Source organism: Somniosus microcephalus, chromosome 12, assembly GCF_052327205.1.
Source record: "Somniosus microcephalus isolate GS21.2 chromosome 12, FLI_Smic_1.0, whole genome shotgun sequence".
NCBI lineage: Eukaryota > Metazoa > Chordata > Chondrichthyes > Squaliformes > Somniosidae > Somniosus > Somniosus microcephalus.
The window spans coordinates 9,792,349-9,814,486 of record NC_140998.1 but is presented as its reverse complement, the minus strand read 5'-3'; the positions used below and the strand labels follow the sequence as shown (position 1 = coordinate 9,814,486).

The 22,138-nt window shown below is 51.1% G+C and overlaps 1 protein-coding gene across 3 annotated transcripts in view; it reads right to left on the bottom strand.

The window, feature by feature from the left end:
- Window positions 1-22,138, bottom strand: part of ppp1r36 (protein phosphatase 1 regulatory subunit 36) — a 66,458-nt gene that overhangs the window by 6,427 nt on the left and 37,893 nt on the right. For 2 of the 3 annotated variants that reach the window (XM_086002579.1, XM_086002580.1), the window contains 3 exons: window positions 11,948-11,990; window positions 3,021-3,187; window positions 779-973 (listed from right to left, as the gene is read on the bottom strand). In XM_086002579.1, the coding sequence (XP_085858705.1) occupies window positions 779-973; window positions 3,021-3,187; window positions 11,948-11,990 (405 nt within the window). The remainder of the gene's footprint in view (window positions 1-778; window positions 974-3,020; window positions 3,188-11,947; window positions 11,991-22,138) is intronic. The other variant, XM_086002581.1, reaches the window with a different exon arrangement.

Here is a 22,138-nt window from a genome sequence, read left to right as displayed (position 1 = left end):
CTGGTGCCTTACACCCAACCTCTTCCGTCAGGAAGTCTCTCTTGCTCTGTCTGTGTGTCTCAGTCTGTCTGTGTGTCTCTCTCGCTCGCTCTGTGACATGAATCTTGTCATTCATGTGGATATGAAATGATACTGGGCGGCCTGCTGGTGACGCTGTCCAGGGAGAGTATAAATACTCGGGCATGGGCCCAGCTTGCTCCGGACATTCTTTAACAGGAACTAGTGAAGGACACAACTAGATCTCCATGTTGAAAAACAGTTGATTAAAGCCTTGTTTAATACTCAGACCAAGTGCCTAGTAGTTTTCTTACGTCACTCTGCGCGCCTCTCGCTCTGGCTGCGCGCCTCTCGCTCTGGCTGCGCGCCTCTCGCTCTGGCTGCGCGCCTCTCGCTCTGTCTGCGCCTCTCTCTTGGTCTGTCTGTGTCCAAAATGACAACAGTGACGACACTTCAAAAGTACTCGATTGGCTGTGAAGCGCTTTGGGACGTCCTGAGGTCGTGAAAGACGCTGGATAAACGCAAGTCTTTTGGGCGGTGGAAGCAGATTCAGTAGTAACTTTCAAAAGGGAATTGGATAAATACTTGAAGGGGAAAAGTTTGCAGGGCTACGGGGAAAGAGCAGGGGGGAGTGGGACTAATTGGAGAGCTCTTTCAAAGAGCTGGCACAGGCACGATGGACCGAATGGCCTCCTGTGCTGTGTCATTCTGTGATTCTGTGATCATCAGAGGGAGGCCTCCTGGACTGCATGGGGGTTACTTTTTTTGAATGTCCTCTTACTCATCGGAGAGGTTGGAAACCAAGTTGGTCACCCTGGTCTTCTCATCGGCTCTGTCGATGCTGAAGTCCGGATTCACCTGGTGCTGTTTGAAGAGGTATTCTGATTTCTCCTTAGGGGTCTGGAGCAGCGACATGAGCACTGGGGAGCGTTGGTTAAGGATGCTATTCAGCGGTGGCCTCCTGGGGTAAAGCCGTCTGAGTAACAAAGAAAGGTCGATCAGTAATCAGAGGTGAGAGTAAGGAGTCTGCCCCATTGCACCACAAAGTGGACACTGAACACCAGCTCAAACCCATCCCCAGGGGGATCAGATTCAATGGAGTCCGTGGCTTAATGGATCCACAGACACTGCCCCATCCCCTCCCCCCACCCCTAAGGTCGCACCAATAGGCACAAAACTGGTCATCTCAATCAGAGAGGCAAATGAGAACTGGCAGACTCATTCATTGGGAGATACCCCTTGAGTTTGGAGCTCAGGCACATTGTACCTGCCCTGGGAGTGTTTGATGGGACAGTGTAGAGGGAGCTTTACTCTGTATCTAACCCATGCTGTACCTGCCCTGGGAGTGTTTGATGGGGACAGTGTAGAGGGAGCTTTACTCTGTATCTAACCCGTGCTGTACCTGCCCTGGGAGTGTTTGATGGGACAGTGTAGAGGGAGTTTTACTCTGTATCTAAGCCATGCTGTACCTGCCCTGGGAGTGTTTGATGGGACAGTGTAGAGGGAGCTTTACTCTGTATCTAACCCGTGCTGTACCTGCCCTGGGAGTGTTTGATGGGACAGTGTAGAGAGAGCTTTACTCTGTATCTAACCCGTGCTGTACCTGCCCTGGGAGTGTTTGATGGGACAGTGTAGAGGGAGCTTACTCTGTATCTAACCCATGCTGTACCTGCCCTGGGAATGTTTGATGGGACACTGTAGAGGGAGCTTTACTCTGTATCTAACCCGTGCTGTACCTGCCCTGGGAGTGTTTGATGGGACAGTGTAGAGGGCGCTTTACCCTGTATCTAACCCGTGCTGTACCTGCCCTGGGAGTGTTTGATGGGACAGTGTAGAGGGAGCTTTACTCTGTATCTCACCCGTACTGCACCTGCCCTGGGAGTGTTTGATGGGACAATGTAGAAGGTGCTTTACTCTGTATCTAACCTGTGCTGTTCCTGCCCTGGGAGTGTTTGATGGGACAGTGTAGCACAGCTCGGCCCCGTGGCATGTTCCTCCTGCACTGTGTGGGAAATCAGGGACACTTCCTGTGTCCCTGACAACCATGTGTGCGGGAAGTGTATCCAGCTGCAGCTACTGACAGACCGCATTGCGGCACTGGAGCTGCGAATGGATACATACTGGAGCACTCGCAATGCTGAGGACATAGTGGATAGCACGTTTAGGGAGTTGGCCACACCGCAGGTAAAGGCTGCACAGGCAGGAAGGAAATGGGTGACCACCAGGCAGAGTAGTAGGCGCAGGCAGGTAGTGCATGGGTCCCCTGTGGCCATCCCCCTTTCAAATAGATATACCACTTTGGATATTGTTGAGGGAGATGGCTTATCGGGACTATGTAGAGGGAGCTTTACTCTGTATATAACCCGTGCTGTTCCTGCCCTGGGAGTGGTTGATGGGACAGTGTAGAGATGGTTTTACTCAGGAGAGATGAGGATCTGTACCCCAGTGAAAGTCAGCACCTTCAGGAAAGGAGGGGACCCATACCCTAGTGAGGGTCAGCACCTTCAGGAGAGGAGGGGACCCGTACCCCAGTGAGAGTCAGCACTTTCAGGAGAGGAGGGGATCCGTACCCCAGTGAGAGTCAGCACCTTCAGGAGAGGAGGGGACCCGTACCCCAGTGAAAGTCAGCACCTTCAGGAGAGGAGGGGACCCGTACCCCAGTGAGAGTCAGCACCTTCATGAGAGGAGGGGACCTGTACCCCAGTGAGAGTCAGCACCTTCAGGAGAGGAGGGGACCCGTACCCCAGTGAGAGTCAGCACCTTCAGGAGAGGAGGGGACCCGTACCCCAGTGAGAGTCAGCACCTTCTGGAGAGGAGGGGACCCGTACCCCAGTGAGAGTCAGCACCTTCTGGAGAGGAGGGGACCCGTACCCCAGTGAGAGTCAGCACCTTCAGGAGAGGAGGGGACCCGTACCCCAGTGAGAGTCAGCACCTTCAGGAGAGGAGGGGAGAAAAGAGAGAAAAATGGAAGCATTTTATTTTAAAAGGAAAGTTTCTTTGTTCTGATATTTTCTCGATATTACCTGTGCGCTCCTCGGGGCTGCTTTGCGTTCGCTTCCACCCCCTTCACTGTCTCAGTAGGGTTGAATGTGTTGGAGCGTAGCAGTCGCCCTATCTCAGATTTGATCACATCCATGTGTTTCCTTCCGTAGGTCACCCACACCACGTACGCACAGTAGATGTAAAGGCACTAAAATTACAAGAGGAGGCCACTCAGTATCTAGGAATATAGGAGCAGGAGGAGGCCATTAACCCACCTTGAGCCTGTTCCCCCATTCAATGAGATCATGGCTGATCTGTGAGCTAACTCCATATACCCGCCTTTGCCCCACATCCCTTAATACCTTTGGTTAACAGAAAGTTATCAATCTCCGATTTAAAATTAACAATTGATCTAACATCAATTGCTGTTTGCAGAAGAGAGTTCCAAACTTCTACCACCCGTTGTGTGTAGAAGTGTTTCCTAATTTCACTCCTGAAAGGTCTGGCTCTAATTTTTAGACTCTGCCCTCAGTCCTAGACTCCCCAACCAGCGGAAATAGTTTCTCTCTATCGACCCACGGTGGCATAGTGGTTAGCACTGTTGCCTCACAGCGCCAGGGACCCGGGTTCGAATCCGGCCTCGGGTGACTGTCTGTGTGGAGTTTGCACATTCTCCCCGTGTTTGCGTGGGTTTCCTCCGGGTGCTCCGGTTTCCTCCCACAGTCCAAAGATGTGCGGGTTAGGTTGATTGGCTATGATAAATTGACCCTTAGTGTTAGGGGGCTTAAATACGTGGGGTTACGGGGATAGGGTGGGATATGTGTTGGTGTAGGGGTTACGGGGATCGGGTGAGATATGTGTCGGTGCAGGCTCGATGGGCCGAAATGGCCTCTATCTGCACTATGGGATTTCTGTGATTTCTGTGCTTTCTGTGACCCTATCTGTTCCCCTTAATAGCTCAAACTTCGATCAGATCACCCCTTAACCGTCTAAATTCCAGGGAATACAACCCTAATCTCACACCTTAGATTTTGAGCTCTTCTAGGAAAACTCCTATCTTCCCAGGGCTGACCACTACCCTAAGAAATTTTCAGCTCAGATTCAGACAGTGAAACAAACTCTAATATCATAGTTATGGTGTAATGTCAGGAACAGCATTAGTAACTTTAAAATAGAACCAATAAGCAAAGCATCAGCCGCGGCTCAGTGGGCAGCACTCTCGCCTCCGAGTCCGAAGGTTGTGGGTTCAAGTCCCACTCCAGGGCAGTACTGAGGCAGCGCCGCACTGTCGGAGGGGCAGTACTGAGGGAGCACTGCACTGTCGGAGGGGCAGTACTGAGGGAGTGCTGCACTGTCGGAGGGACAGTACTGAGGGAGCACTGCACTGTCGGAGGGACAGTACTGAGGGAGCACTGCACTGTCGGAGGGGCAGTACTGAGGGAGCACTGCACTGTCGGAGGGACAGTACTGAGGGAGCACTGCACTGTCGGAGGGGCAGTACTGAGGGAGTTCTGCACTGTCGGAGGGTCAGTACTGAGGGAGCGCTGCACTGTCGGAGGGGCAGTACTGAGGGAGTTCTGCACTGTCGGAGGGGCAGTACTGAGGGAGCGCTGCACTGTCGGAGGGGCAGTACTGAGGGAGCGCTGCACTGTCGGAGGGGCAGTACTGAGGGAGCACTGCACTGTCGGAGGGACAGCACTGAGGGAGCACTGCACTGTCGGAGGGGCAGTACTGAGGGAGTTCTGCACTGTCAGGGGGCAGTACTGAGGGAGCGCCGCACTGTCGGAGGGGCAGTACTGAGGGAGTTCTGCACTGTCGGAGGGACAGTACTGAGGGAGTTCTGCACTGTCGGAGGGGCAGTACTGAGGGAGTTCTGCACTGTCAGAGGGGCAGTACTGAGGGAGTGCTGCACTGTCAGAGGGTCAATATTGAGGGAGCGCTGCACTGTCGGAGGGTCAGTACTGAGGGAGCACTGCATTGTCGGAGGGGCAGTACTGAGGGAGTTCTGCACTGTCGGAGGGGCAGTACTGAAAGAGCACTGCACTGTCGGAGAGGCAGTATTAAGGGAGCACTGCACTGTCGGAGGGTCAGTACTGAAGGAGCACTACACTGTCGGAGGGACAGTACTGAGAGAGCACTGCACTGTCGGAGGGGCAGTACTGAGGGAGCGCTACACTGTCGGAGGGGCAGTACTGAGGGAGCGCTGCACTGTCGGAAGAGCAGTACTGAGGGTCTTTTGGATGAGACGTTAAACTGAGGCCCTGTCTGCTGTCTCAGGTGGATATAAAAGATCCGATGGCCACTATTTTAAAGAATAGCAGGGAAGTTATCCCTCAACCAACATCACTGAAAACAGAGACCAATGTTCTCGCAAGGAGGTTAACTGGTGCTGTGGGGGAGTGTTTAAACTAATTCGCCAGGGGGAGTGGCACCAGGATGAAGCATTCGAAAGGAGATACAAGGTACACAGAGGACTGGGAGAGACACACACCATTAGAATAAATAGTTCAGAAATAGGAGCGAACAAATGGGGGGAAATGCGAAGCAGACTAAGATGGGTTTAGAGTGCCTGTGCGTAAATGGATGGCGTGTGGTAAACAAGGTTGGTGAGCTGCAGGCACAGGTATAATATAATGGCAATAAGAAAGACTTTTCTCAAACAAGGGGAGGAATGGGCACTTAATATTCCTGGCAACAAGGTATTCACAAAAGATAGGGAAGGAAAAAAAAGGAGAGGCGGTGGCAGTATTGATCAAAGATACTGTTACAGCACCAGAGAGGGCTGATGTACTTGTGTGTTCAAAGTCAGAATCTATTTGGTTAGAATTAAGGAACAATAGAGGAGCTATTACATACTGGGTTTATACTGTCGGCCACCAAATAGTGGGAAGGAGGTCGAGGAGCAAATTGTAGGAAGATGCAAGAACTTTAGAGTAGTGATCGAGGGGGACTTCAATTCTCCTAGTATAGACTGGGAAAAAAACAGTGCAAAGGGCAAAGAGGGGGAGGAGGGGGAGGAGTTCCTGAAATATGAAGAGAACTTTCTTGATCAGTGTGTTTCCAGCCCAACGAGGAAGGAGGCAGTGCTGGATCTAGTTCTGGGGAATGAAGTGGGGCGGGTTTCAGTGAAGGAGCATTTGGGAAACAGCGATCATAATATTATTAGGTTTAGAGTGGTTACGGAAGAGGACAAGGAACAATCAAATGTGAAAATACTCAACTGGAGGAGGGCTAATTTCAGTGAGTTGAAAGGGGATCTGGCCCAGGTGGGTTGGAATCAAAGTCTGGCAGGTAAAACAGTCACTGAACAATGGGAGGCCTGCAGAGAGGAGATGGTTCAAAGAGGGTAAAGACGAGACACTTTCGTCATTCAAGGAGCTCTAGCCTTGGGTGCCTTTCCTTTCCCCCTCGTGGGAATGTGTCTCGTCTTTACCCTCTTTGAGATTAAAATGAAACAGAAAAATGGAGGCTTATGATAATTGTTGGGTTCATAATACAGTAGAGAACCAAGCTGAATACAGAAAGTACAGAGGAGATCTGAAAAAGGGAATAAGAGGGAAAAAGAAAGTGTATGAGAATAGATTAGTAGGCAAAATAAAAGGGAACCCAAAAGTCTTTTATAAACACAAGTAGTAAAAGGGTAGTCAATGGAAGGGTGGGCCGATTAGGGACCAAAAAGGGGATCTACTTGTGGAGGCAGGGGGCATGGCTGAGGCACTGAATGAGGACTTTGCATCTGTCTTCACTAGAGAAGAGGATGCTGCCTATGTAGCAGTAAAGGAGGAGGTAGTAGTGATATTGAAGAGGATAAAAATAGGTGAAGAGGTGGTACTAATAAGGTTGCCAAAGCTCAAAGTAGAAAAGTCACCCGGTCCGGATGGGATGCATCCTTGGTTACTGAGGAAAGTAAGGGTGGAAATTGCCGAGGCTCTGGCCACAATCTTCCAATCCTCCTTAGATACTGGGGCAGTGTCAGAGGACTGGAGGATTGCAAATGTTACACCCTTGTTCAAAAAAGGGGAGATGGGATAAACCCGGCAACTACAGGCCAGTCAGCCTCATGTTGGTGGTGGGGAAACCTGTTCGGGGCATTCATCCAGGACAACATTAATTGGCACTTGGAAAAATATGGGTTAATAACTGAAAGTCAGCATGGATTTGTTAAAGACAAATCGTATTTGACTAACTTGAATTAGTTCTTTGATGAAGTAACGGAGAGGGTTGATGAGGGGAGTGTGGTGGATGTTGTGTATATGGACTTTCAAAAGGTGTTTGATAAAGTACCACATAATAGACTTGTTAGCAAAATTGAAGCCCATGGGATTAATGGGGCAGTGGCTGCATGTAGGCTGCAGGTGGTTAAGGCGGCATACGGGATGCTTTCCTTTATTAGCCGAGGCATAGAATATAAGAGCAGGGAGGTTATGCTTGAACTGTACAAAACACTAGTTCGGCCATAGCTAGAATATTGCGTACAGTTCTGGTCACCACATTACAGGAAGGATGTGATTGCACTAGAGAGGGTACAGAGGAGATTTACGAGGATGTTGCCAGGACTGGAGAATTTTAGCTGTGAGGAAAGACTGGATAGGCTGGGGTTGTTTTCTTTGGAACAGAGGAGGCTGAGGAGAAATTTAATTGAGGTGTATAAAATTATGAGGGATAGAGTGGATATTTCCCTTAGCAGAGAGGTCAATAACCAGGGGGCATAGATTTAAAGTAATTGGTTGAAGGATTAGAGAGGAGTTGAGAATTTTGTTTCACCCAGAGGGTGGTGGGGGGTCTGGAACTCACTGCCTGAAAGGGTGGTAGAGGCAGAGACCCTCATCACATTTAAAAAGTACTTGGATATACACTTGAAGTGCTGTAACCTGCAGGGCTACGGACCAGGAGCTGGGAAGTGGGATTAGGCTGGAGAGCTCTTTTTTCGGCCAGCACAGACACGATGGGCTGAATGGCCTCCTTCTGTGCCGAAAACTTCTATGATTCTATGACAGAAAGCAGAGAGTGGTGAACAGTTGTTTTTCAGACTGGCAGGAGGTATACAGTTCCCCAGGGGTCGGTGTTAGGACCACTGCTCTTTTTGATATACAGGAATCCCGTTTTGCCATACGCAGATTTCATGTATACACGGTTTCCTCTCCGCGACAATTTTCGCAGTGAAATTCACATATCCACGGTTTTTAATTTAGGAATAAGGTAAATAACATGATTTTTATGCTTTTTATATTCTTTTTTATTGTGTTTATACACATTTATACTGAATTTGCCAACGGCGGTTTTACTAACCACGGGTATTTCAGGGACGTATTCCCCACGGTTGGGGCGCGATTCCTGTATATTAATGACCTGGACTTGGGTAGACCGGGCACAGTTTCAAAGTTTGCAGATGACGTGAAACTGAGAATTGTAGTAAACAGTGAGGAGGATAGTAACAGACTTCAGGAGGACATCGACAGACTGGTGAAATGGGCAGACACATGGCAGATGACATTTAATGCAGAGAAGTATGAAGTGATTCATTCTGGTAGGAAGAATGAGGAGAGGCAATATAAACTAAAGGGTATAGGAACAGAGAGGCCTGGGAGTATACATGCACAAGTCTTTGAAGATAGGAGGACAAGTTGAGAAGGTTGTTAAAAAGGCAAATGGGATCCTGGGCTTCATAAATAGAGGAATAGAGGACAAAAGCAAGGAAGTTATGATGAACCTTTATAAAACACTGGTTAGACCTCAACTGGAGTATTATGTTCAATTCTGGGCACCACACTTTAGGAAGGATGTCAAGGGCTTGGAGAGGGTGCAGAGGAGATTTACGAGAATGGTTCCAGGGATGAGGGACTTCAGTTATGTGGCGAGACTGGAGAAACTGGCTAAGGGACAGAAAGCAGAGAGTAGTGGTGTAAGTTTGTTCTCCAGACTGTTCAAAATCATGAAAGGTTTTGGTAGAGTAAATAAGGAGAAACTGTTTTGATCAGCCATGGTAACATTGAATGGCTGATCGAGGGGTCGAATGGCCTACTCCTGCTTCTATCTTCTTCTATGTTTCCAGTGGAAGAAGGGTCGGTAACCAGAGGAGACAGATTTAAGGTGACTGGCAAAAGAACCAGAGGCGACATGAACAAGATTCAATTGTAACTTTCAAAAGGGAATTGGATAAATACTTGAGGTCCAGCTGGGGTGTCACTTCCTCAAAAAAAGTCCAGGTTGTTGGTCAGGGAGGATAAGACATAGGAGCAGGAGTCAGCCATTCGGCCCCTCGAGCCTGCTCCACCATTCAATAAGATATAGAAACATAGAAGATAGGAGCAGGAGTAGGCCATTCGGCCCTTCGAGCCTGCTCCGCCATTCAATGAGATCATGGCTGATCATCCAAATTCAGTACCCTGTCCCTGCCTTCTCCCCATATCCCTTGATCCCTTTAGCCTCCAGAAATATATCCAACTCTTTCTTGAATATATTTAATGAACTGGCCTCCACCGCCCTCTGTGGCAGAGAATTCCACAGGTTCACCACTCTCTGGGTGAAGAAATTCCTCATTTCAGTCCTAAATGGCTTACCCCTTATCCTTAGACTATGACCCCTGGTTCTGGACTCCCTGGCCATCAGAAACATCCTTCCTGCATCTAGTCTGTCCAGACCTGACAGAATTTTATAGGTTTCGATGAGATCCCCTCTCAATCTTCTAAACTCCAGTGAGTATAAGCCCAATCGACACAATCTCTCCTCGTACGTCATTCCTGCCATCCCAGGTATCAGCCTGGTGAATCTTCGCTGCACTCCCTCCATGGCAAGAACGTCCTTCCTCAGGTAAGGTGACCAAAACTGCACACAATACTCAAGGTGTGGTCTCACCAAGGCCCTGTACAACTGTAGCAAGACATCCTTGTTCCTGTACTCGAACCCTCTTGCTACGAAGGCCAACATACCATTTGCCTTCTTAACCGCCTGCTGCACCTGCATGCTTACCTTCAGCGACTGGTGCACAAGGACACACAGGTCTCTTTGCACTTCCCCTTCTCCCAATCTATTGCCATTCAAATAATAATCTGCCTTCCTGTTTTTGCCACCAAAGTGGATAACCTCACATTTATCCACATTATAGTGCATTTGCCATGTTTCTGCCCAATCACCCAACCTGTCCAAATCGTACTGGAGTTTCACGACATCCTCCTCACAGCTTACCCTCCCACCCAGCTTTGTGTCGTCTGCAAATTTGGAGATATTACATCCAATTCTCTCGTCCAGATCATTAATATATATTGTGAACAGCTGGGGTCCTAGGACCGATCCTTGCGGTACCCCACTAGTCACTGCCTGCCACTCGGAAAATGACCCGTTTATTCCAACTCTTTGCTTTCTGTCCGCCAACCAGTTCTCTATCCAAGTCAATACCTTGCCCCCAATCCCATGTGCCTTAATTTTGCACGCTAATCTCTTGTGTGGGACCTTATCGAAAGCCTTCTGAAAGTCCAAATACACCACATCCACTGGTTCTCCCTTATCTATTTTACCAGTTACACCCTCAAAAAATTCCAATAGATTAGTCAAGCATTATTTACCTTTTGTAAATCCATGTTGACTTTGTCCGATCCTGTCACTGCTTACCAAGTGCTCTGCTATTACATCTTTTATAATAGACTCTAGCATTTTCCCCACTACCGATGTCAGGCTTACCGGTCTATAATTCCCCGCTCTTTCTCTACCACCTTTTTTGAATAGTGGGGTAACATTGGCTACCCTCCAATCCATGGGTACCGTTCCAGAGTCTATCGAGTTCTGGAAGATGACTAGCAATGCATCTACTATCTCTAGGGCCACTTCCTTAAGTACCTTGGGATGTAGACCATCAGGCCCTGGGGATTTATCGGCCTTCAGTCCCATCAATTTTCCTAACACCATTTCCCTACAAATACTGATTTCTTTCAGTTCCTCCCTTTCATCAGGCCCTATGTTCCCCGGCATCTCTGGGAGGTTATTTGTGTCCTCCTTTGTGAAGACAGAACCAAAGTATGTATTTAGTTGGTCTGCCATTTCCTTGTTTCCCATTATAAATTCCCCTGATTCTGACGGTAAGGGACCTACGCTTGACTTCACTAATCTCTTTCTCTTCACATATCTATAAAAGCTTTTACAGTCAGTTTTTATGTTCCCTGCTAGCTTACTCTCATATTCTATTTTCCCTTTCTTAATTAATCCCTTTGTCCTCCTTTGTTGACTCTTAAACTGCTCCCAACCCTCAGGATTGTTGCTTTTTCTAGCCAATTTATATGTGCTCTCCTTGGATCTTATGCTATCCCTAATTTACTTGTTAGCCACGGTTGAGTCACCTTTTTTGTTTTATTTTACATGGCTGATCTTCGACCTCATCTCCACTTTCCTGCACTATCCCCATATCTCTTGATTCCCTTAGTGTCGAAAAATCTATCGATCTCTGTCTTGAATATACTCAACGACTGAGCCTCCACAGCCCTCTGGGGTAGAGAATTCCAAAGATTCACCACCCTCTGAGTGAAGAAATTTCTCCTCATCTCAGTCCTAAATGGCCGACCCCTTATTCTGAGACTGTGACCCCTGGTTCTAGACTCCCCAGCCAGGGAAAACAGCCTCCCTGCATCTACCCTGTCAAGAATTTTGTATTTTTCATTGAGATCACCTCTCATTCTTCTAAACTCTAGAGAATATAGGCCTAGTCTACTCAATCTCTCCTCATGGGACAATCCCCCCATCCCAGGAACCAGTCTGGTGAACCTTCGTTGCACTCCCTCTATGGCAAGTACATCCTTCCTTCGGTAAAGAGACCAAAACTGTACACAATACTCTCCTTCTGAATCCACACTGGCTGCTGTTTGCTGGATTGTTACTGTACAGATGAATCTGAAGTTTACCCTTGATGGCCGTTCAATCGTTTTACATGGAATGGCGGAGAGGCTAATGAGTTGCCAGAGTCTGTGAAAGTGTCACTCACCTCAAACAGCTGCCTGTCCTTATGGGTGGATGAGCTCATCGCCCTGCCAACAGATCACACCAGTTACTTTGCCTCATCCCAAATCATCACCGTACGAAACAATCAGATGTTTAGTGTACTTACTCGCAGAAAGAAAGCTGCCGCAAGGCTTAAGAGGGCTGCTGATGACGTCCTGCACACTCCACAAAACAAAACTGAAATGCTTTGCTCTCCTCCCTCCACCTGTCACCCAGTTCCTCGCTCCTCTGCCAGCACCCGTCAACCAGGGTTGGATGGAATCTTCCCAGCTTGTGCGGGACCTGGTGGAGTGACGGGCGTGAGTTGTCCCTCTCTGGAGGTGAAAGTTGTGAGGGCTTCTTTTAGGGCCTCCTTCCGGTCTTCCCTGAAGAGTGGGCAGCCGGTGTTGTGTTCTTAGGGGCCACAGGGTGGGTAGACAGTACTGAGTCGTGGGCTGTGATGTATCTGTGGAGGCGTGTCTGTGGAGGTGGTTGAGATGTACAGCTGCAAAAAGGGATCTACATCTGTTTTTTAAATTTTTCTCGTTCAAATTTCTCCATGGCCTCACCCCTCCCCATCTCTGTAACCTCCTCCAACCCCACAACCCTCCGAGATCTCTGCGCTCCTCCAATTCCGGCCTCTTGTGCATCCCTGATTTCCTTCGCCCTGCCACTGATGTCAGTGCCTTCGGCTGCCGAGGCCCCAAGCTCTGGAATTCCCTCCCTAAACCTCTCCGCATCTCTACAGATTTCTTCCTTTAAGACACTCCTTAAAACATACTTATTTGACCATAGATTCATAGGGCTAGAAATTCGGTGCATTTGCGCCTCCTATCAGCGCCTCTGAGAGGGCACTAACGGGGCGCAAACTACTTTTTGCCAGGGCGCAGCACCACCAACGACTCCCGCTACATTCAGCGGGGGTTTAGCGGCGGCGGTAACCGGTAGCACCACGCTCCGCTGCGCAGACGATGATGACATCATCACCGTGCGCAGCACCCCGTTTTTGCCCCACCTACAAAATTGGCCCGCGCCCCCTCAATCTGTGGCGGGCGATGACAGCGACCGATTCGGGGGCAGGAACAGAGCGGCAGGAGGCTCACGGGAAGCTAACGAAAGGGGAGGTGGCGGGCGGTGGGAAAAAAAATCAGCCGACTTACTTGTCGTGACCCGTTGCGTCTTTCAACGCGGGGTCCGTGTCGCGATCTGGCAGCCCGGCGCTCCTCTTGAGCTGGCACGGCACCCCGCTGGTGGTCCAGGTAGGGCCCCGCAGAGTTGTGGGCTTGGGCCCTCCCCTTTAATGAGGAAAAGAGCCCTTCCTTGCGGCAGCGCTACGTGGCCCAGTGCGTACCGCTGAAGAACACCCCGCCCAGATATTCGGGGTTAGCGTTCTAAGAAGAAAGTGGAGCGCTTGAATTAGCGCGCCACCTCCCTCTTGGGACGCTAAATCTTAAGTTAGCAATCGCCGGTGTTATTTTTCGCCGGGCACTAAATTTAGCGCTCAGGAGATGTTAGCGACCCAAAATGGTCGCTAATGAATTTTCCCCCCATAGAATGATACAGCAGAGAACAAGACCATTCGGCCCATCGTGCCTGTACTGGCTCTTTAATAGAGCTCTCCAATTAGTCCCACTTCCCTGCTTTTTCCCCCTAGCCCTGAAAATGTTTCCTGTTCAAGTATTTATCCAATTTCCTTTTGAAAGTTACTATTGACGCTGCTTCCACCGCCCTTTCAGGCAGCGCATTCCAGATCACAACAACTCGCTGCGTAAAAACATTCTCCTCATCTCCCCTCTGGTTCTTTTGTGAATTACCGTAAATCTGTGTCCTCTGGTTACCGACCCTCCTGCCAGTGGAGACAGTTTCTCCTTATTTACTCTATCAAAGCAGTTCATGATTTTGAACACCTCTATTAAATCTCCTCTTAACCTTCTCAGCTCTAAGGAGAACAACCCCAGTTTCTCCAGTCTATCCACGAAATTGAAGTCCCTCATCCCTGGAACCATTCCAGTAAATCTCCTCCGCACCCTCTCCAAGGCCTTGACACCCTTCCTAAAGTGTGGTGTCCAGAATTGGACACAATTCCCCGGCTGGGGCCTAACCAGTGTTTTATAAAGGTTTAGCCTAACTTCCTTGCTTTTGTACTCTATGGCCTAGAAATGCGGGGGTTCAGCGCCGACCGTTACCGCCCGATTTGGGGGACAAAATGGCACTTCTGCCCGCTGCCAGCCGCCATTTTCGGCAGGTTGACAGCGCTGCCGTATTGTAATTGGTCGGAGCGTGACAACAATCGGTGTGCAATGCCGAGTTGACACCCGCTCATCCATTTTGGATATCGCCGTTCCTGTTGCCGCCCTCTCTATAGCACACCTGTGCGTGCAGCCTATAGTAATCTGGGATGTAATGTTTAAGTTATCCACCAGATGGAGCCAAAGATTAAGGTATCACATTCACCAGTGTTTAAGGTAATGGGTCATGTCGTCAAGGTGAATTCTCCATCTTGGTGCTCCTGCAGTTAGAAATACTGTGTTTTGCTTGCAGCCTGTAAGAGATGTCTCTCTGCTACACCGTGTAATAAACAGTTGGGTTTTCGTTTTCTGCCTAAGAACTCGCTTCTCTCAGTTTCGGACCTTACTACTCGGATATCACACAGCCGCTAAAAACACTTCAGCAGCCTAATCAGCCATGAGGACACTTCAACTTACAAATGTAAGATAGCCAGGAATATTGGGGGGGAAATTCGGTGGCGCCCCCTTTGGGGTGCCAGCTACTTTTAGCGCCCCGAAAAAGTTAGTGCCCCTGCGCCTGGAAGCACTCCGTCTCCTTCCTGGGTGAATATCGTGGCGCTACGTGCAACAATGCCACGCAGGCCTCCCTACCCTGATTAAAGGGGAAGGCCCTAGCGCTGCGCGCACTGGGGCCCTGCTAGACCACCGGGGAGCAGGGTGCTGGGCTGAGCGATCGCGGCCGGCACCCCGGATAAAAGAGGGGAAGGGGGGCAGGTGCTGGCAGGCGGCCGGAAAAAACATGACCGCCTGTCACCTGCCCTTTAAGTAGCGCCGCCGCGGCTGCACAAACGCCCCCCGACCCTGTCGGACATATCGTCCGGCAATAGGTCAGGGGGCGCAGCCGAAGTTTGCAACCGGGGTGCTGCGCACGGCGATGACGTCATCGGCGGAGGTGCAGCGCCGCGGGGCACTACCGGCTACCGCCGCCGCTAACCTCCCGTTGAATTTCACGGGAGGCGTTAGCGGCGTCGCGCCCAGGCGCTCGGGGCTTTGGGCCCATTAGCATCCCCCAGGGGCACTAACGGGAGGCGCAGAACAACCCAATTTTTCCCCTTAACTCCACGCGGCAGTGTTTATATATCGCAAGCCTAGGTCTCGAGAGCTAACCCTTGAGATTTGTAGGTAAGGTTTAATATTTTTTCCGGTGGTTTGCCGATTTGAAACTGTCCTGCCTGAGATTGTAATACTGAACGTGTGACAAATGGGAAGATGCAGAATGTTGCAGGTGATTACTTCTGGGTGACCGGAAGAGTGAGCTTGAGGTTTGGATTAGGAATCACCTATGGATGGATGTTCAGTGTTTCACTCTCTGAAATCTGAAGTGTGAATCCCAATTGTTGAAGTTATCAGCTACGAGTGCTCTGTCCTCAGCATGGAACGGTAAATAGCCCTCAATGTCAGACCCCCTTAAGCCAGTGACTAAAGTGACCTCAGCATAGCAACGCAATTATGACGACAGTGTAATGGTTTCAAAAACTACAAAGTGCTGGATTTGATCCTTCCTGTCCTACATCTTTTTCGTCCTGCTTCATGAAGATTGAAAGATGCAATTAAAATAAAGAGCTTGGCTTAGTCTCTATTCCCTTTAGAATGAGATGTGCGGGTAAAGTGATCGGGGAGAGTCTTTGACAGCATTGCATGGGCCGACTTCGCTCAGTGTCAGAAACAATGACCTGTGGTCCCTTTCAACAACACTAAATGCTGCACGCCTTCTCCAGCACTGTGAGAGGTACAGACTTCCGAGAATTAATTTGCCCTGGGGCACACCCACACCTTCCCCCCGCCCCTTCTCCTCCAAACCCCATAAAACCCGAAGTCCGATCAAAGTGCGAGACACCCCACAAACACGTAAACAATTTGCCTGCAACACCGGTTGCCACACTTTGTGGCAGGGAATATTGCTGTAACAAAGTGTGGCAACTGTTCCGTACACGGCCCATGGGTTCGTCCCTTTCCTCCCCGTTCTCCTTCACAGCCAACGGGACGTGGACGCGGACCTTCGGCCTCCTGCCAAGCCGAGGGCCGGAAAAAGCACGTTACACCACGAATTCTCTGCGCCGCCGATGTTATACCGGTGCTGCCCGCGCTCTCTCGGCGGGCGGCCGTTAGCCCCGCCAGGCGCCGGTACCGGCAGGTTTCCAGCCTGCTCGAATTTCTCGGCCGATGCCTCGATTTATAAAGCCAAGGATCCCGTGTGCTTTTTTCCAACAGCCCTTCTCAACTTGTCCTAGCCACCATCAACGACTTGTGTACGTTCCCTCTGTTCCTGCATCCCCTTTAAAATGATACCCTGTGGCGGAAACACCAAAGGACTCAAAGCAGTTGTACATAATTCCTTTAACAGCAATGTAGTTATAGCCTATGTCTGTACCTTTAATTACACTGTTTAACTGTACTCTGCCTAGTTACCTTTACAGCGCGGTTTTAACGTGATGACATCATGCCGTTCATCACGTGATCCCCCAATGGCGGGAAGAACGTGATGACGTCATGACGTCAGCCATCGGACCAGCCCAGCAGTCCTCGTGGAGCCTTCAGAGAGAACAGACCTGTATTCGATGTATCCCAGCAGTTTCCTGTTTAAACCTGTTTTGTGACCCCGACTTCTACGATCGGTTTTCGTGGAAGATATTTATCATGGATACGAACGCCGTGACCCTGAAACTGCCACAATTCTGGGAGCAACAACCAGCCGCGTGGTTTATCCAGGCTGAAGCTCAATTTGCCATCTGGAACATCGTCGCGGATTCGACCCATTACTACTATGTGGTCTCCGCCCTCGACAGCACCACAGCCTCGCGGATCGTCAGCCTCCTCGGTAGCCCACCGGATGACGGCAAGTACAATACCTTAAAGGCGCGGTTGCTCCAGGTCTTCGGCCTCTCGAAATCAGAGCGAGCTCGCAGACTTCTCGCTATGCCCGGCCTCGGGGACTCCAAACCTTCCGAGCTCATGAGCCAAATGCTCACGCTCTTGGGTGCAGAGCCAGAATGTTTCCTTTTTCAGGAATTGTTCCTCTGCCAGCTTCCAGAACCAGTGCAAACTGCCTTAGCCAGCTCTGCAATCACAGACTGTGCTGAACTCGCGGCAGAGGCGGATAAGATATTCACGGTAACCCAACAGTGCTGCGCGGCCACGAGGCACCCAACCCCCACAGACGCGTCTCCAGCTCCTCAGGCGGCGGGCAGGTGCTGCTACCACGCCCGTTTTGGCACGAAAGCCAGACGCTGCCGCCCTCCCTGCAGTTTTTCGCCCCCAAAAAAAACAGATCAGCTCCCGCAGCGTTTTTCGCGAAGGAGGACCGGTTCTAAAGGGCGCACCGTGGCTGCGATGTCCATCGGATCTTCAGGGAAGCTTCTTTACATCACAGACTCCCTATCGGGTCGCCGTTTTCTTTGTGACACCGGTTCGCAGTGTAGTATCTTGCCTGCGTCGAGGCTTGATCTCCAAACTGGGGGCCACGGCCTTCCCCTCGAGGCAGCTAATGGCGCGGCCATTCGTACCTTCGGGAAGTGGCGTGTCCAACTGTGCTTCGGCGGTCAGCGCTTCTGCTGGGAGTTCGTCACGGCCAAGGTCTCGCAGGCCATCCTGGGGCGGATTTTCTGTGTGCGAACGGGTTCCTCGTAGATGTCCGGCACTGCCGCTTGATCAACGCGGCCACTTTCCATTCGATCCCCTGCCACCGCAGCACTGCCGTGTCGTGGTCTGTTGCCTGCACGTACCCATCGTCGGATGGATTCACTCATCTCCTCGGGGAGTTCCCGGAGCTGACCAGGCCCACCTTCTCTTCCTCGGTCACAAAGCATGGGGTGGAGCACCATATCACCACGACGGGCTCCCCGGTTTATGCACGGGCTCGAAGGCTGGAACCCGGCAAGCTCGCAGCTGCGAAGGCAGAGTTTGACACTATGGAGCGACTGGGAATTATTTGACGGTCAAATAGTCCCTGGTCTTCGCCTCTCCACATCGTTCCGAAACCTGGTGGCGGCTGGCGGCTGTTGTGTCCATGTGTTGATAGAGACACTGAAGACAGGAGTTGGTTTCACAGTTGTTTACTAAACAAAGTCTGGAGGGGAACTAACTGATACAACACAATATACAGGCTTATATAGCCCGAGTGGCCATTACCGGCACTACAGTACACATGGGGCTCTTAAAGGCACATACACTGCAGCGGCCATGCGGCGACTACCGACGTCTGAACGAAGCTACTACTCCCGATCGGTACCCGATCCCACATATACAAGATTTTTCAGCTCATTTGGCAGGAAAGTCCATCTTCTCTAAGGTCGACCTCGTCCGTGGGTAGCACCAGGTTCCCGTTCATCCACAGGATGTTCCAAAAACCGCTGTGATCACACCGTTTGGGCTTTTCGAGTTCCTGCGAATGCCGTTCGGTTTAAAGAACGCAGCACAGGCTTTTCAGTGACTAATGGACTCTGTGCTCCGTGATCTGCCGTTCATTTTCGTCTATCTCGATGACATCCTCATCGCCAGTGCTAGCGAGGAAGAGCACATCGGGCATCTGCGTACCCTTTTCACACGCCTTAGTCAGCATGGGTTAATCATCAACCCGGCCAAGTGCCAGTTTGGCCTGCAAATCATTGATTTTCTGGGACACCGCATCACCTCGGAGGGCGCCGTCCCCCTAGCAACGAAGGTGGAAGCTGTCACGTCTTTCCCGCGCCCGCGGACCGTCAGGGCCCTCCAAGAGTTCCTGGGGATGGTAAATTTCTACCACCGCTTCATCCCCAAGGCAGCTCTACTTATGCAACCTTTGTACGAGGCCCTCAAGGGCAAATCTGGCAAAGACCCAATCGGCTGGACGGCCGAGATGGACCAGACATTCGGGAACAGCAAGACCGCCTTGGCTGATGCAACCATGTTGGCACACCCTCTTCCAGGCGCCACCATCGCCCTCACTACGGACGCGTCCGACTACGCCATAGGTGCCGTACAAGAGCAATGGGTCAATGGCACGTGGCAACCGCTGGCGTTTTTCAGCCGTCAGCTTAAAAAAAATGAAAAAAAATACAGCACCTTTGATCGGGAGCTGTTGGCTCTTTCTCTGGCCGTCCGCCATTTCAGGTTTTTGTTAGAAGGGCGTCCCTTCACGGCTTTTGTCGACCACAAGCCGCTTACCTTCGCCATGTCAAAGACCACAGAACCGTGGTCGGCTCGTCAGCAACGTCACCTGACGTTCATTTCGGAGTTCACTACGGATGTTCGACATGTGTCTGGTAAAGACAACCTGGTGGCAGATTGCCTCTCCCACGCGCCGGTCCAGGCGGTTCATCTGAGAATTGATTACGCTCGCATGGCTGAGGATCAGATTTCGGACCCAGAGGTTCAAGCATACAGAACCGTCCCGTCGAGTTTCCAACCAGCCGACGTCAGCTTCCGGGCTGCGGGCACCACGCTCCTTTGTGACGTCTCCATGGGCGTTCCCCGACCTATTGCGCCAGCCGCGTGGCGCCGGAAGGTTTTCGACGCAATACACGGATTGTCGCACCCTGGTATGCGGACTTCACAACGTCTAATGTCGACGAAGTTTGTCTGGAAGGGTATGCACCTGAATGTCCGCGACTGGGCCAACACCTGCGTGGTCTGCCAGAAGGCCAAGGTCCAGCGGCATGTCAAAGCACCAGTAGCGCCGTTCGTCGTTCCGGAGCGTCGTTTCGACCACGTACATGTGGACCTTGTGGGACCACTACCGCCTTCCCGTGGTTTTACTCATCTCCTCACTGTGGTGGACCGCACCACCAGGTGGCCAGAGACAATTCCTTTGGTTTCCACCACCTCGGCGGACGTCGCTAGGGCCTTCATCTCCTGTTGGGTGGCTCATTTCAGAGTGCCGGCCGACATCTCCTCCGATCGTGGGCCGCAATTTACCTCGGAGCTGTGGAACGCTGTAGCTCAGGGGCTCGGCGCCAAACTGCATCGCACCACCGCCTATCATCCGCAGGCAAACGGCCTGTGCGAGCGATTCCACAGGTCGCTTAAAGCCGCTTTACGGGCCAGTCTTCAAGGTGCGGGCTGGGTGGACAGACTCCCTTGGGTCCTGTTAGGTCTTCGCACGGCGCCCAAGGATGACCTGCAATCTTCTTCAGCAGAGCTTGTTTACGGCCAGCCACTCCGAGTTCCTGGTGATTTTCTCCCTTCTCCCACGGAGTCATGGTCTGCCTCCCAGCAGCTCGTCAGCCACCAGGAAGCGGCCAAGTGTTTCGTCCCGGTGCCTACATCCAACCACAGCCTGCAGAACTTTCACGTACCGGTCGAGCTGAAGAGCACCGAGTACGTTTTCATCCGGCATGATGCTCACCGGGACCCACTCAAGCCTCCTTACACCGGTCCCTTCCGAATCATCGAACCAGGAGACAAGTCCTTTGCGGTCGACGTCGGCGGGAAGCCAGATCACATTTCGGTGGACCGCTTGAAGCCGGCTCATTTGGACTTGGATAGCCCAGTTGTCATTGCTCAGCCACCGAAACGTGGCCGTCCGCCCGCAGCCGCCGTGCCGGTTCAACCACAGCCGCCTGCCAGTTCGACTACACCCACCGCACCTGTCCAGCCACAGTCGCCTGCTAGCTCGACCACCGGTCCTCAACTTCCTCGGCCAGTCTATCGAAGTCGATCGGACAGACTGGTCAGACCTCCGCCTCGGCTCACCTTTTCTGTTAAAGACAATTCTGGGGGTGCGCACGTGGCGGAGCCACCAAAGGACTCAAAGCAGTTGTACATAATTCCTTTAACAGCAATGTAGTTATAGCCTGTGTCTGTACCTTTAATTACACTGTTTAACTGTACTCTGCCTAGTTACCTTTACAGCACGGTTTTAACGTGATGACATCATGCCGTTCGTCACGTGATCCCCCAATGGCGGGAAGAACGTGATGACGTCATGACGTCAGCCATCGGACCAGCCCAGCAGTCCTCGTGGAGCCTTCAGAGAGAACAGACCTGTATTCGATGTATTCCAGCAGTTTCCAGTATAAACCTGTTTTGTTCCATTAAAGCTCATTGTTTTAATTGCCCGAGTCGAACTCAGTCTTTTCGTTAGGAACCTCCGTTCCTACAACCCTTTAGTTTATATCGCCTCTCCTCATTCTTCTGAAAGAAAATAATCGCTTCACACTTCTCTGCTTTAAATTTCATCTGCCACGTGTCTGCTCATTTTACATTTCTACAGTATCGACCGCAATGAGAAACACCAATCACACTGATGCAAAAACGAATGTTACCTGCCACTTATCAGTCCAAGCCTGAATGTTGTCCAGGTCTTGCTGCATGCGGGCATGGACTGCTTCATTATCTGAGGAGTTGTGAATGGCACTGAACACTGTGCAGTCATCAGCGAACATCCCCACTACTGACCTTATGTTGGAGGGAAGGTCATTGATGAAGCAGCTGAGGATGGTTGGGCCGAGGACACTGCCCTGAGGAACTCCCCCCCCTCAGTTGCTCTCTCAGGACTCTGAGTTATCAGGTGATTTCTGTTGGTCCCGATGCCGTCATCCTCACAACCGGCAATGAAGCGGTGTGTTCCTGAATAGCCGGGAAGCCAGCGGGGCCCAGACAGTGCGGTTTGGTTGCGAGCCACGACAGTCGGCGTTGTACTGCGCACGCTGAACTGCGCATGCAAGGACCGTTTCTCCCGCGTCGCCAGCAGCAGCGCTCGATAGACCAATCGCCCGTCCTGGTAGACTCCCGCCCGAAGCCGGAAGATTGAGAACCCTAAGACACCCCCTACACACTACACACTCCCTCCAATCTGAAAAAGATCTGCTCACCACTACTCTCTGCTTTCTGTCCCTTTGGCCAATTTTGTATCCCTGTTGCCACTGCCCCTTTAATCCCACAGGCTTCAATTTTGCTAACAAGTCTATTATGCGGTACTTTGTCAAACG